Source organism: Scyliorhinus canicula, chromosome 3 (assembly GCF_902713615.1).
Source record: "Scyliorhinus canicula chromosome 3, sScyCan1.1, whole genome shotgun sequence".
Lineage (NCBI taxonomy): Eukaryota > Metazoa > Chordata > Chondrichthyes > Carcharhiniformes > Scyliorhinidae > Scyliorhinus > Scyliorhinus canicula.
Genome location: NC_052148.1, coordinates 10,501,122 through 10,516,421, shown reverse-complemented (window position 1 = coordinate 10,516,421; position 15,300 = coordinate 10,501,122). Strand labels below are relative to the sequence as shown.

Sequence of the window (15,300 nt, the reverse complement as noted above, 5' to 3'; positions counted from 1 at the left end):
ATCCTGCACATCTTTTGGGTTGTGAGGGCGAAACCCACTCAAACATGGGGAAAATGTGCAAACTCCACATGGACAGTGACCCAGAGCCGGGGTCGAACCTGGGACCTCGGTGCTGTGAGGCAACTGTGCTAACCACTTGCGTCACCGTGCTGTCCTTACAAATACCACATTTAATGCACGAGAGTATCTTCCAACTGTCTAGTACTGTCAGCCACAGGGTAAAAGGTGCAAGAGCAATCCTTGGTCTTTGTTTGATTAGCTGGACAGTACTGGAGGCACAACTGATATCAGCACCCTGCTTTATAATGAAGACAGGGTGAATCAGGGTGCACTCCTCATGGAATCTGATGACTTCTGTGCAGAATTAATTTGGAAATGGCTCCTTGTCCAGCAATAACTCTCATGGCCAAATAGCTAGCAACACACAATTTCCATGAGAAAGGTTACAGTAGAAAGGGGGTCAGAAAGCAGTTAGATCAGTGGCAAGATGAACAACATTACTACATGAAGGTTTAAATCTTCAAAATTAAAATTAGCACGGTGCTAGTGGGGACAGTTATTTGAAACCAGTTACCATTCCACACATTGTGTGGCACAGCACGACATGCCACAGTTAATTCAACCACCTGAAAACACCCACATACATCACTACGAAATATAATAAAGCAAGGCACTCTACAGTAGCAGTTAGGAACTCAACACCTTTAATAATATTCATAATGTGGGGAGGCAGTGGAATAGTGGTATTGTTACTGGACTAGTAATCAAAAGGCCCAGGGTTATGCTCAAGAACCTAGATTTGAATCCTATTGCAGCCGATGGTGAAATGCGAATGATTTTTTTAAAATCTGGAATTTAAAGTCTAATTGCCGATTGTCATAAAAACCCATCTGGCTCACTAATGTCCTTTCAGGGAAGAAGAAAATCTGCTGTCCTTACAACCGTCTGGTCCAAGTGTGACTTGAGATCCACCCATCTGGCCTACACGCGACTCCAGATCCACAGCAATTCAGTTGACTTTTAAATGCCCTCAGGGAAGGGCAATAAATACTGGCCCAGCCAGCGATGCCCACATCCCAAAATCATTCTGATGTTGCGCACATTTAGGAACATCGGAAAAGGAAGAGGTCACTTAGCCTCTCGAGTCTGTTCCACCATCCCGTTAAATTAGGACTGATCTTCCAATTCATTAAGAATTGTGGTTGCGCAGAGAAGATAGAAACATTGGGCCAATGTGTCCATTACCCCTACCTCTGTCGTCCACGATGAGCTTGTCCATCCCACGTGGCCCCAGCGTGGTGCGAACTGCCTCGGCGATAACCTGGCAGGCATTAATGTTACTGACCAGCTGTGGAGTTCCCTGTGAAGTGTCAGTCCCCTCCTTGAGGAGGATAATCGGTGTGGACTGGGAAAGAAAAACACATTTAGATTAAATTCATTAATAATTAAATGACATGGACTTAATGAGTCACCTTTTGAAAATTAAAGTGCAGAATACTAAATGTCACCAATTTTAAGATTAGAAGTCAACAGCGTAAACTGCAAACTTCATGTAATTAGTATTACAATCATGGAATCTTCTAGCAGAGGAGGAGGCCAATGCGCTTCTGCTGAATTTTAAAAAGTGCTGCCTACTTGCCCCATTCTTCTGTCCAATTCTTTTAAATTTTGTTTGAAATGTTGATCATTCCTGTTTTTAAAAACTATTCTGGATTCTACTTCACGCATATTTCATGCTGCCCTGACAACCCACTGTGTAAAACAGTTTCTTCTCATGTCTCTGGTCCTTCAAATGATTTAAAATTTATGTCCACAAGTTGCCAACATACTGGTGACAGAAATTATTTGTGTCTTATTTCAGGGTTTTTCCAAACTCAGGGTCGGTGGGTGTCAGGTGGGTCACGGAGCAATCAGTCGCAGTGTTCCCAATCGCAGCAAGAAGTGCCCAGCGGCCACAGCTGGCATTTTAAGAATGCCGGCCACAGGCAGGCCAGATTGGCTGCAGAGGGGTGGAGCAGCACGGGCGGGCAGGGTGGGGGAGATGAGGGGCTCACAGGCGGCCAGGTGGGTGTGAGATGCTAATGGTGGTGTCCCCAGCTTGGAGCTCCACCCTGGCGCTCGCTATTTGTACACTGCTCGATCCCCCACCACCGATCGGCAGTATGTGACCTGCAGCTCCATTTCACGGCTTGGTTCTTTATAGTTCAGAATTCACAGCATCGGTTCTACCTCGAACCCACATCTTCCCCCAACCAGCATCATCAAAACAGATTAACCGGAGTCCTTCATCTCCTTTCTAGGATCTTGCTGTGTGCAAACGGTATTTCAATATGATGGCACTTGTACAAGTATAAACTGATTGGTGTTAGTGCTGATTTGCAATGGGTGAGTCACAGGAGTATTCCAGCTGAAGTCACCAACATGATGGATAAGGACGCGTCTATTGATATTGTCCATTTATAAGTTTCTACTCAAGCGATTGACAAAAATAAGTTTGCTTGGTAACTTTGTGCCAAGGATTGGAAAATGGCCAGGCGTCAAAAGGCAGAGAGCACTTGGCACATCTTAACATTCGAGACTATGGGCCAAGTGCTGGCAAAGGGGATTAGGATTGGCAGCTCAGGTGCCTGTCATGTGGCGGTGCAGACTTGATAGGTCGAAGGGCCTTTTCTGCACTGTAATTTTCTGTGATTGAGCAAGGATAACATAAATGCTGAGTGGTGGGATGTGACAACTGATGTTCCACAAGGATCTACTGGGGACTCAGCTTTCACCATAAATTTCAGTGACTTGGATGAAGGCACAAATAGGAGACTGTGTGGAAATTGTGTGGACGGCAACATGAAGTTGCAAACAGACACAGATCGAGACTATAGCAGATGGGAGTTGAATGCGAAATAGTGTCACATCCATTTTAGATTCAAGAGTCACAAATGTGGAAAACTAGGTACTGTGGAAGGGCAAAGGGATTAGAAAGTTCGCTTTTAATTTAAGAAGGGAGCTGAGCTTTGACAAATAGTCATCCAGACTCAAAATGTTAGCTCCCTTCTCTCTCCACAGATGCTGCCAGGCCTGCTGAGTTTGTCCAGTATTTTCTGTTTTTGTTTGATTCCAGCATCAGCACATTTGCTTTTATTTTGTTCAAACCCGATCTGGAGTACTACATTGTGTTTTTTATTTGTTCATTGGATGTGGGCGGTGCAGGCTGGGCCAGCATTTATCGCCCATCCCTAATGGCCGTTGAGGGGGGGCAGTTCAGAGTCAACCACGTTGCTGTGGGTCTGAAGTCACATGTAGACCAGGTAAGGATGGCAAATTTCCTTCCCTAAAGGACATTAGTGAACCAGATGGAGTTTTACGACAATCAACAATGGTTTCATGGTCATCGACAAATTTTTAATTTCAGATTTTTATTGAATTCAAATTTCACCATCTGCAGTGTTGGGATTTGAACTTGGGTCCCCAGAGCATTACTCTGGGTCTTTAGTTTACTGGTCCAGTGACAATACCACTATGCCACCGCCTCTCCACCGGCCATGGACCCGGCAATTCTCCAGGGAGCCAGGTGCTTTACGCTGCTGTCCTACTAGTCCCCAGCAAAACGGGGAATCGGTAGCCGTTTTGCACCAGTTTTTCTGGCGTAAAACGCCACCGTTCCCACGCCGACGTGGGGACATAGTCCCAGAATCGGAGAATCCAGCCCAAGTATTGGGAATCGGAGAAAAACACTCCACACTAGGTGGAGTCTTATCTTGCGCAAAAAAAGTAGTTGTTGCCCTGGAGCTGGATGATTCGCCTCCAACATCACTGCAGGAGTTTCTCAGGGTAGTTTTATACTCCTATAATGTCCAAGATTCATCTTCATGTTTCATCAATTACCTTTCTTCCATCATAAGGTCAGAAGTGGGGATGTTCGCTGATGATTGCCCATTTTCAGCACCATTCACAACTCCTCAGATACTGAAGCAGCCCATACGCAAATGCAGCAAAACCAGGACAATATTCAGGCTAGGATGATTAAGTGGCAAGTAACATTCCCTACCAGCACTGTGGCTTTACCTATAACACAAGTGGTTCAAGAAAGCAGCCCACTGCCACCTTCTCTTTTTTTAAAAATTTAGAGTGCCCAATTCTTTTTTTTACAATTAAGTGGTTGTTTAGTGTGGCCAATCCACCTACCCTGATCATCTTTTTGGGTTGTGGGGGTGAGGCCCATGCAGAAACAGGGAGAATGTGCAAACTCCACAGGGACAGTGCCCCAGGATCAAACCTGGATTCTCAGCACCGTGAGGCAGCAGTGCTAACCACTGCGCCACCATGCAGCCCTCCACCACCGCCTTCTCAATGGCAATTCGGGATGCTAGTCAACAAAGTTCAGATTCCCTGCAATGAGGAAGCAATAGCCAATCATTTTTTTCCAATTAAGGGAAATTTTGCATGCCAATCCACCTACCCTGCACATCTTTTGGGTTGTGGGGGTGAAACCCACGCAGACATGGGAAGAATGTGCAAACTCTACATGGACAGAGACCCGGGGCCGGGATCAAACCCGGGTCCTCAGTGCCATAGACAGCAGCGCTAACCACTGCACCACCATGTCGCCCAGATCACAAAGCCAACAGTAGTCACTTTCATGAGTAAGGCAACTCACGCAGAGGAAGATCCCCCAAATAGCCAGTGAACCTGTTTTAAAGATGGCATTTGAAGGATAAATGTTGTTCAGGACACTGGGTAACTCTCAAATGTTTCCTGAATGCTGGCCTTTGGATATTTAAATTTACTTGAGAGTAGACGGGGCCTTGGTCTAATGTCTCATCTGAAAGCACACCCGACATAGAACAAAGAAATAGGCACAGGAACAGGCCCTTCCAGCCTGTGGCGATCCAGATCCTTTATCTAAACCTGTCGCCTATTTTCCAAGGATCTACTTCCCTCTGTTCCCCGCCCGTTCATATATCTGTCCAGATGCATCTTAAATGATGCTATCGTGCCCGCCTCTACCACCTCCACTGGCAAAGCGTTCCACGCACCCACCACCCTCTGCGTAAAAAACTTTCCACTCACATCTCCCTTAAACTTTCCCCCTCTCACCTTGAAATCGTGACCCCTTGTAACGGGCAGCACGGTAGCATTGTGGATAGCATTGTGGATAGCACAATCGCTTCACAGCTTCAGGGTCCCAGGTTCAATTCCGGCTTAGGTCACTGTCTGTGCGGAGTCTGCACATCCTCCCCGTGTGGGCATGGGTTTCATCCGGGTGCTCCGGTTTCCTCCCACAGTCCAAAGATGTGCAGGTTAGGTGGATTGGCCATGATAAATTGCCCTTAGTGACCAAAATTGCCCTTAGTGTTGGGTGGGATTACTGGGTTATGGGGATAGGGTGGAGGTGTTGACCTTGGGTAGGGTGCTCTTTCCAAGAGCCGGTGCAGACTCGATGGGCTGAATGGCCTCCTTCTGCACTGTAAATTCTATGATAATTGACACCCCCACTCTTGGAAAAAGCTTGTTGCTATCCACCCTGTCCATACCTCTCATAATTCTGTAGACCTCAATCAGGTCCCCCCTCAACCTCCGTCTTTCCAATGAAAACAATCCTAATCTACTCAACCTTTCTTCATAGCTAGCACCCTCCATACCAGGCAACATCTTGGTGAACCTCCTCTGCACCCTCTCTAAAGCATCCACATACTTCTGGTAATGTGGCGACCAGAACTGCACGCAGTATTCCAAATGTGGCCTAACCAAAGTCCTGTACAACTGTAACATGACCTGCCAACTCTTGTACTCAATACCCCGTCCGATGAAGGCACACATGCTGTATGCCTTCTTGACCACTCTATCGACCTGCGTTGCCACCTTCAGGGTACAATGGACCTCAACTCCCAGATCTCTCTGTACATCAATTTTTCCCAGGACTCTTCCATTGACCATATAATCCGCTCTTGAATTTGATCTTCCAAAATGCATCACCTCACATTTGCCTGGATTGAACTCCATCTGCCATTTCTCTGCCCAACTCTCCAATCTATCTATATTTTGCTGTATTCTCTGAGTCCTCCTCGCTATCTGCAACTCCACCAATCTTAGTATCATCTGCAAACTTGCTGATCAGACCATCTATACCTTCGTCCAAATCATTTATGTATGTCACAAACAACAGTGGTTCGAGCACGAATCCCTGTGGAACACCACTAGTCACCTTTCTCCATTTTGAGACACTCCCTTCCACCACTACTCTGTCTCCTTTGCCCAGCCAGATCTTTATCCATCGAGCTAGTACACCCTGAACCCCATACGACTTCACTTTTACCATCAACCTGCCATGGGACACTTTATCAAATGCCTTACTGAAGTCCATGTATATGACATTTACAGTCCTTCCCTCATCAATTAACTTTGTCACTTCCTCAAAGAATTCTATTAGGTTTGTAAGACATGACCTTCCCTGCACAAAACCACGCTGCCTATCACTGATCAGTCTATTTTCTGCCACATTCCGGCGCCTTCCCGTACCAGCCTCCCCGGACAGGCGCCGGAATGTGGCGACTAGGGGCTTTTCACAGTAACTTCATTGAAGCCTACTCGTGACAATAAGCGATTTTCATTTTCATTTCATTTTTCATTTCATTTCACACATGTGAATAGATCCTGCTGCCTATCACTTATAAGTCTATCCAGATGTGAATAGATCCTATCCCTCAGATTCTTCTCCAACAGTTTGCCTACCACTGACGTCAAGCTCACAGGTCTATAATTCCCTGGATTATCCTTGCTACCCTTCTTAAACAAAGGGACAACATTAGCAATTCTCCAGTCCTCCGGGACCTCACCCATAGAACATAGAACGATACAGCGCAGTACAGGCCCTTCGGTCCTCGATGATGCACCGACATGGAAAAAAACTAAAGGCCATCTAACCTACACTATGCCCTTATCATCCATATGCTTATCCAATAAACTTTTAAATGCCCTCAATGTTGGCGAGTTCACTACTGTTGCAGGTAGGGCATTCCACGGCCTCACCACTCTTTGCGTAAAAAACCCACCTCTGACCTCTGTCCTATATCTATTACCCCTCAATTTAAGGCTATGTCCCCTCGTGCTAGCCACCTCCATCCGCGGGAGAAGGCTCTCGCTGTCCACCCTATCTAACCCTCTGATCATTTTGTATGCCTCTATTAAGTCACCTCTTAACCTTCTTCTCTCTAACGAAACAACCTCAAGTCCATCAGCCGTTCCTCATAAGATTTTCCCTCCATACCAGGCAACATCCTGGTAAATCTCCTCTGCACCCGTTCCAAAGCTTCCACGTCCTTCCTATAATGAGGCGACCAGAACTGTACGCAATACTCCAAATGCGGCCGTACTAGAGTTTTGTACAACTGCAACATGACCTCATGGCTCCGGAACTCAATCCCTCTACCAATAAAGGCCAACACACCATAGGCCTTCTTCACAACCCTATCAACCTGGGTGGCAACTTTCAGGGATCTATGTACATGGACACCGAGATCCCTCTGCTCATCCACACTACCAAGAATTTTACCATTAGCCAAATATTCTGCATTCCTGTTATTCTTTCCAAAGTGAATCACCTCACACTTCTCCACATTAAACTCCATTTGCCACCTCTCAGCCCAGCTCTGCAGCTTATCTATGTCCCTCTGTAACCTGCAACATCCTTCCGCACTGTCTACAACTCCACCGACTTTAGTGTCGTCTGCAAATTTACTCACCCATCCTTCTGCGCCCTCTTCTAGGTCATTTATAAAAATGACAAACAGCAACGGCCCCAGAACAGATCCTTGTGGTACGCCACTCATAACTGAACTCCATTCTGAACATTTCCCATCAACTACCACCCTCTGTCTTCTTTCAACTAGCCAATTTCTGATCCACATCTCTAAATCACCCTCAATCCCCAGCCTCCGTATTTTCTGCAATAGCCGACCGTGGGGAACCTTATCAAACGCTTTACTGAAATCCATATACACCACATCAACTGCTCTACCCTCGTCTACCTGTTCAGTCACCTTCTCAAAGAACTCGATAAGGTTTGTGAGGCATGACCTACCCTTCACAAAACCATGCTGACTATCCATAATCATAGTATTCCTATCTAGATGATTATAAATCGTATCTTTTATAATCCTCTCCCCTCCAAGACTTTACCCACCACAGATGTTAGGCTCACCGGTTATCTCTACTCCCCTTCTTGAACAAAGGGACCACATTTGCTATCCTCCAGCCCTCTGGCACTATTCCTGTAGCCAATGATGACCTAAAAATCAAAGCCAAGGGCTCAGCAATCTCTTCCCTGGCTTCCCAGAGAATCCTAGGATAAATCCCATCAGGCCCCGGGGACTTATCTATTTTCACCTTGTCCAGAATTGCCAACACTTCTTCCCTACGCACCTCAATGCCATCTATTCTAATAGCCTGGGTCTCAGCATTCTCCTCCACAATATTATCTTTTTCCTGAGTGAATACTGACGAAAAGTATTCATTTAGTATCTCGCTTATCTCCTCAGCCTCCACACACAACTTCCCACCACTGTCCTTGACTGGCCCTACTCTTACCCTAGTCATTCTTTTATTCCTGACATACCTATAGAAAGCTTTTGGGTTTTCCTTGATCCTACCTGCCAAAGACGTCTCATGTCCCCTCCTTGCTCGGCTTAGCTCTCTCTTTAGATCCTTCCTCGCTTCCTTGTAACTATCAAGTGCCCCAACTGAAACTTCACGCCTCATCTTCACATAGGCCTCCTTCTTCCTCTTAACAAGAGATTCCACTTCTTTGGTAAACCACGGTTCCCTCGCTCGACCCCTTCCTCCCTGCCTGACTGGTACGTACTTATCAAGAACATGCAATAGCTGTTCCTTGAACAAGCTCCACATATCCAGTGTGCCCAACCCTTGCAGCCTACTTCTCCAACCTACACATCCTAAGTCATGTCTAATGGCATCATAATTGCCCTTCCCCCAGCTATAACTCTTGCCCTGCGGGGTATACTTATCCCTTTCCATCACTAATGTAAAGGTCACCGAATTGTGGTCACTGTTTCCAAAGTGCTCACAGCAAAGTGCTGTTTCCATGCTCAGGGATGCTGCAAAGATATCTGTTAAGGACCCAGCTATTTTTTCCCCTCGATTCCCTCAATAACCTGGGATAGATCCCATCCGGACCTGGGGACTTGTCCACCTTAATGCCTTTTAGAATACCCAAATCTTCCCCCTTCCTTATGCCAACTTGACCTAGAGTATTTAAACATCCATCCCTAGCCTCAACATCCGTCATGTCCATCTCCTTGGTGAATACCGATGCAAAGTACTCATTAAGAATTTCACCCATTTCCTCTGACTCCACGCATAAATTCCCTCTTTTGTCTTTGAGTGGACCAATCCTTTCTCTAGTTACCCTCTTGCTCCTTACATACGAATAAAAGGCTTTGGGATTTTCCTTAACCCTGTTAGCCAAAGATATTTCATGACCCCTTTTAGCCCTCTTTATTGCGCGTTTGAGATTTGTCCTACTTTCCCGATATTCCTCCAAAGCTTCATCAGTTTTGAGTCGCCTCGATCTTATGTATGTTTCCTTTTTCATTTTAGCTAGTCTCACAATTCCACCCGTCATCCATGGTTCCCTAATCTTCCCATTTCTATCCCTCATTTTCACAGGGACATGTCTGTCCTGCACTCTAATCAACCTTTCCTTAAAAGACTCCCACATTTCAAATGTGGATTTACCCTTAAACAGCTGCTCCCAATCCACATTCCCTAGCTCCTGCCGAATTTTGTTATACTCTGCCTTTCCCCAATTTAGCACTCTTCCTTTAGGACCACTCTCGTCTTTGTCCACGAGTATTCTAAAACTTACGGAATTGTGATCGCTATTCCCAAAGTAATCACCGAGTGAAACTTCAACCACCTGGCCGGGATCATTCCCCAGTACCAGGTCCAGTATGGCCCCTTCCCGAATTGAACTATTTCCATACTGCTCTAAAAAAAACTCTCCTGGATGCTCCTTACAAATTCTGCTCCATCTACGCTTCCAACACTACATGAGTCCCATTCAATGTAGTGGAAGTTAAAAACTCCCATCACAACCACCCTATTGCTCCTACATTTTTCTATAATCTGTCTACATATTTGTACCTCTACTTCATGCTCGCTTTTGGGAGGCCTGTCGTAAAGTCCCAACAATGTTACTGCACCCTTCCTATTTCTTAGCTCTACCCATGTTGCCTCAGTGCTCGAGTCCTCCATTGTGCCCTCCTTAATCACAGCTGTGATATCATCTCTGACCAGTAATGCAACTCCTCCACCCCTTTTACCTACCTCTCTATCCCTCCTGAAGCATCTATACCCTGGGATATTTAGTTGCCAGTCTTGCCCTTCCCTCAACCAAGTCTCAGTAATACCTATAACATTATATTCCCAGGTGCTAATCCAAGCCTTAAATTCATCTGCCTTACCTGCTACACTTCTCACATTAAAACAAATGCACCTCAGACCATTTGTGCCTTTGCATTCATCATCTGTACCCTGTCTACTCTTCCCCTTAGTCACAATGAGTTTATTATCTAGTACCTTACTGGCTTTAGTTGCTGCCTCTTTCCTAACCTCTAACTTCCTAATCTGGTTCCCATCCCCAGGCCACATTAGTTTAAAACCGCCTCAACAGTGTTAGCAAAAGCACCCCCGAGAACATTGGTTCCAGTCCTGCCCAGGTGTAGACCATCCAATTTGTAATGGTCCCACCGCCCCCAGAACCGGTTCCAATGTCCCAAAAATCTGAACCCCTCCCTCCTGCACCATCTCTTAAGCCACGTATTCATTCTGACTATTCTTGAATTTCTACTCTGACTGTCTCGTGGCACTGGTAGCAACCCTGAGATTACGACCTTTAAAGGTCCTACTTTTTAAACTTATCTCTTAACTCCCTAAATTCTGATTGTAGGACCTCATCCCGTTTTTTACCTATATCGTTGGTGCCTATATGCACCACGACAACTGGCTGTTCACCCTCCCCGTTCAGTATGTCATGCAGCCGATCTGAGACATCCCTGACCCATGCACCCGGGAGGCAACATACCATTCGGGAGTCTCGTTTCCGACCACAGAAATGGCTGTCTACTCCCCTTACGATTGAATCCCCCATGACTATAGCCCTGCCAGTCTTTTTCCCGCCCTTCTGTGCAGCAGAGCCAGCCACGGTGCCATGAGCCTGGCTACTACTGCCTTCCCCTGGTGAGTCATCTCCCCCAACAGTATCCAAAACAGTATGCCTGTTTTGGAGGGAGATGACAGCAGGGGACACCAGCACTGCCTTTTGGTCACCCATTCCCTGTCTCCCTCACCAATGCTAATCTGCGGTGTGACCAACTCACTAAACTTGCTATCCGCGACCTCCTCAGCATCGCAGATGCTCCAAAGTGAGTCCATCCGCAGCTCCAGAGCCGTCATGGGGTCTAAGAAGAGCTGCAGCTGGACACACTTTCCGCACATGAAGGAGTCAGGGGCATCGGCCGCGTCCCCGAAATCCCACATTGAGCACGAGCAGTCCCCACACTGGATGTATCAGTCTGGATTACATTGTCACTCAGGAAGGATGCAAATGCATTGGAAGCAGTTCGCAGAGGTTTACTGGATTTAATACCTGGAATGGGTGGATTGCCTTATGAGTAAAGACTGGACAGGTTCATCTTGTATCCGCTGGAGTTTCGAAGAATGAGGTGACATGTTATGGAGAGAGACTAGAACTGGGGGACACAGATTAAAGATAAGGGATCTCCCATTTAAGACGGCGATGAGAAGAAATGTTCTCCCACAGAGCGTCGTCATTTGATTTATTGTCACATGTACCTAAGTAGTGAAAATTATTTTTATGTGGCCAAGGAAACGTACTCAGTACGTACACACTCTCTTCCTTGGAAAGGGATGGAGGCAGGGTCAATGAACGTTCTAATGCAGAGATGTGATAGATTCTTTTGTTATATAAATTTAAGAGTACCGAATTCATTTTTTCTAATTAAGGGGCAATATAGCGTGGCTAATCCACCTACCATGCACATCTTTGGGTTGTGGGGGCAAAACCCACGCAAACACAGGGAGAATGCGTAAACTCCACACGGACAGTGACCCAGAGCCGGGATCGAAACCGGGACCTCAGCGCTGTAAGACAGCAGTGCTAACCACTGAGCCACCATGCTGCCCTGAGATGGGATAGATTCTTGACCAACAAGGGAGTCAAAGGTTGTCGGAGATTGGCAGAGTTGTGAAGTTGATGCCGCAATCAGGTGGGCTATGATCTGATGGGATAACGGCAGCAGGCTCGTCGAGCCAAATAGCAAGCTCCTGCTCCCATTTCACGTTGCTGCCCACAATCACTGGAAGGGTGCAAGACGAAAGGCTTCATAAGAACTAGGAGCAGGAGTAGGCCATCTGGCCCCTTGAGCCTGCTCCGCCATTCAATGAGATCATGGCTGATCTTTTGTGGACTCAGCTCCACTTTCCGGCCCGAACACCATACCCATTAATCCTGTAATTCTTCAAAAAACTATCTTTATCTTAAAAACATTTATGAAGGAGCCTCAACTGCTTCACTGGGCAAGGAATTCCATAGATTCACAACCCTTTGGGTGAAGAAGTTCCTCCTAAACTCAGTCCTAAATCTACTTCCCCTTATTTTGAGGCTATGCCCCCTAGTTCTGCTTTCAGCCGCCAGTGGAAACAACCTGCCCGCATCTATTCCATCTATTCCCTTCATAATTTTATATGTTTCTATAAGATCCCCACCGCATCCTTCTAAATTCTAACGAGTATAGTCCCAGTCTACTCAACCTCTCCTCGTAATCCAACCCCTTCAGCTCTGGGATTGACCGAGTGAATCGCCTTTGCACACCCTCCAGTGCCAGTACGTCCTTTCTCAGGTAAGGAGACCAAAACTGAACACAATACCCCAGGTGTGGCCTCACTAACACCTTATACAATTGCAGCATAACCTCCCTAGTCTTAAACTCCATCCCTCTGGCAACGAAAGACAAAACTCCATTTGCCTTCTTAATCACCTGTAAACCAACTTTTTGCGACTCATGCACTAGCACACCCAGGTCTCTCTGCACAGCAGCATGTTTTAATATTTTATCATTTAAATAATAATCCCGTTTGCTGTTGTTCCTACCAAAATGGATAACCTCACATTTGTCAACATTGTATTCCATCTGCCAGACCCTAGGCCATTCACTTAACCTATCCAAATCCCTCTGCAGACTTCCAGTATCCTCTGTACTTTTCACTTTACCACTCATCTTAGTGTCATCTGCAAACTTGGACACATTGCCCTTGGTCCCCAACTCCAAATCATCTATGTAAATTGTGAACAATTGTGGGCCCAGCACTGATCCCTGAGGGGCACAACTAGCTACTGATTGCCAACCAGAGAAACACCCATTAATCCCCACTCTTCGGCAACATAGCTCTCTTTTCAATAATATTCAAGCTCTGTAGCACCAAGCCATGGTGAAAATACATTGCTGGGTTGTTCTGGAAGCTTCCACAAGGTACAGAGGCAGACGGTCCCTCTATGCTGCTGCCCAGCCCTGGGCCCCTCCTTAGGATGGGCCCCACAAGCCGCCTCATGATCACCGCCCCCCTTTAACAGAGTCCCAGATTTGTCAATCCCGAATCCCCTGCCGGTTAAACAGCCCCTGGGCCACGCAGCAATTACCCCACCCACCCTCCTCCCTTTACCCCTCTCCCTCCCTCCACACAACCAAACTCCTCCGAAATCCCCTCCGCCTCCCCTGGACCGAGCCTCAACCGGCACCCGCGCCTCCGGCGCCATTAAACCCACGACCAACGGCAAATCCCGCACAAATACAGCCCTTCCCGCTCCGCCCGCAAGGCCGGCTGACCATCCCCCGCCCCACCTCACCGATAAACCCATCCCTTACGGGCGGATGGCAGCCGATTGCCCCACTCGCCCTCAGCCTTCACCCACCATCATCTTTCCGCTTCTCGCAGCTCCGGCCGAACCTTCCAGCAACCGCCACGCGCGCGCACAGCGTCCTGACGTCACCCGGCGCCCTGCCCGGCTGCCTGGGTAACAACAGACGCCTTTGGTGCCAGTATCAAAGATGGCGGCCTCACACTGCAGGTGGACTTCAAATAGGGATCTGCATACTGGGGAAATAGGGATCTGTACACTGGGGAAATAGGGATCTGTACACTGGGGAAATAGGGATCTGTACAATGGGGAAATAGGGGTCTATACACTGGAGAAATTGGGATCTGTACACTGGAAAATTAGGGATCTGTACACTGGAGAAATAGGGATCTGTACTCTGGAGAAATAGGGGTCTATACACTGGAAAAATAGGGATCTGTACGCTGGAGAAATATGGATCTATACACTGGGGAAATAGGGATCTGTACACTGGGGAAATAGGGATCTGTACAATGGGGAAATAGGGATCTGCATACTGGGGAAATAGGGATCTGTACACTGGAGAAATAGAGATCTATACACTGGAGAAATAGGGATCTGTACGCTGGAGAAATATGGATCTATACATTGGAGAAATAGGGATCTGTACGCTGGAGAAATATGGATCTATACACTGGGGAAATAGGGATCTGTACACTGGGGAAATAGGGATCTGTACACTGGGGAAATAGGGATCTGTACAATGGGGAAATAGGGATCTGCATACTGGGGAAATAGGGATCTGTACACTGGGGAAATAGGGATCTGTACTCTGGAGAAATAGGGGTCTATACACTGGAGAAATAGGGATATGTACACTGGAGAAATAGAGATCTATACACTGGAGAAATAGGGATCTGTACGCTGGAGAAATATGGATCTATACATTGGAGAAATAGGGATCTGTACACTGGGGAAATAGGGATCTATACAGTGGAGAAATAGGGATCTATACACTGAGGAAATAGGGATCTGTACACTGGAGAAATAGGGATCTGCACACTGGAGAAATAGGGACCTGTACACTGGGGAAATAGGGATCTGTACACTGTGGAAATAGGGATCTGCACACTGGAGAAATAGGGACCTGTACACTGGGGAAATAGGGATCTGTACACTGTGGAAATAGGGATCAATACACTGGGGAAATAGGGATCAATACTCTGGGGACATAGGGATCTGTATGCTGGAGAAATAGGGACATGTACACTGGGGAAATAGGGATCTATACACTGGAGAAATAGGGATCAATACACTGGGGAAATAGGGATCTGTACAATGGATAAATAGGGATCTGTAAACTGGAGAAATAG

The 15,300-nt window shown here is 46.7% G+C and overlaps 1 protein-coding gene across 1 annotated transcript in view; it reads right to left on the bottom strand.

Annotated features, from left to right (window-relative positions):
• Window positions 1–14,095, bottom strand: part of cct7 (chaperonin containing TCP1, subunit 7 (eta)) — a 60,355-nt gene extending 46,260 nt beyond the window's left edge. The window contains exons 1-2 of the mRNA XM_038793121.1: window positions 14,003–14,095; window positions 1,252–1,405 (exon numbers count right to left, since the gene is read on the bottom strand). Of these exons, the coding sequence (XP_038649049.1) occupies window positions 1,252–1,405; window positions 14,003–14,008 (160 nt within the window). The 5' untranslated portion in view covers window positions 14,009–14,095. The remainder of the gene's footprint in view (window positions 1–1,251; window positions 1,406–14,002) is intronic.
• Between the last annotated feature and the right edge of the window lie 1,205 nt (window positions 14,096–15,300).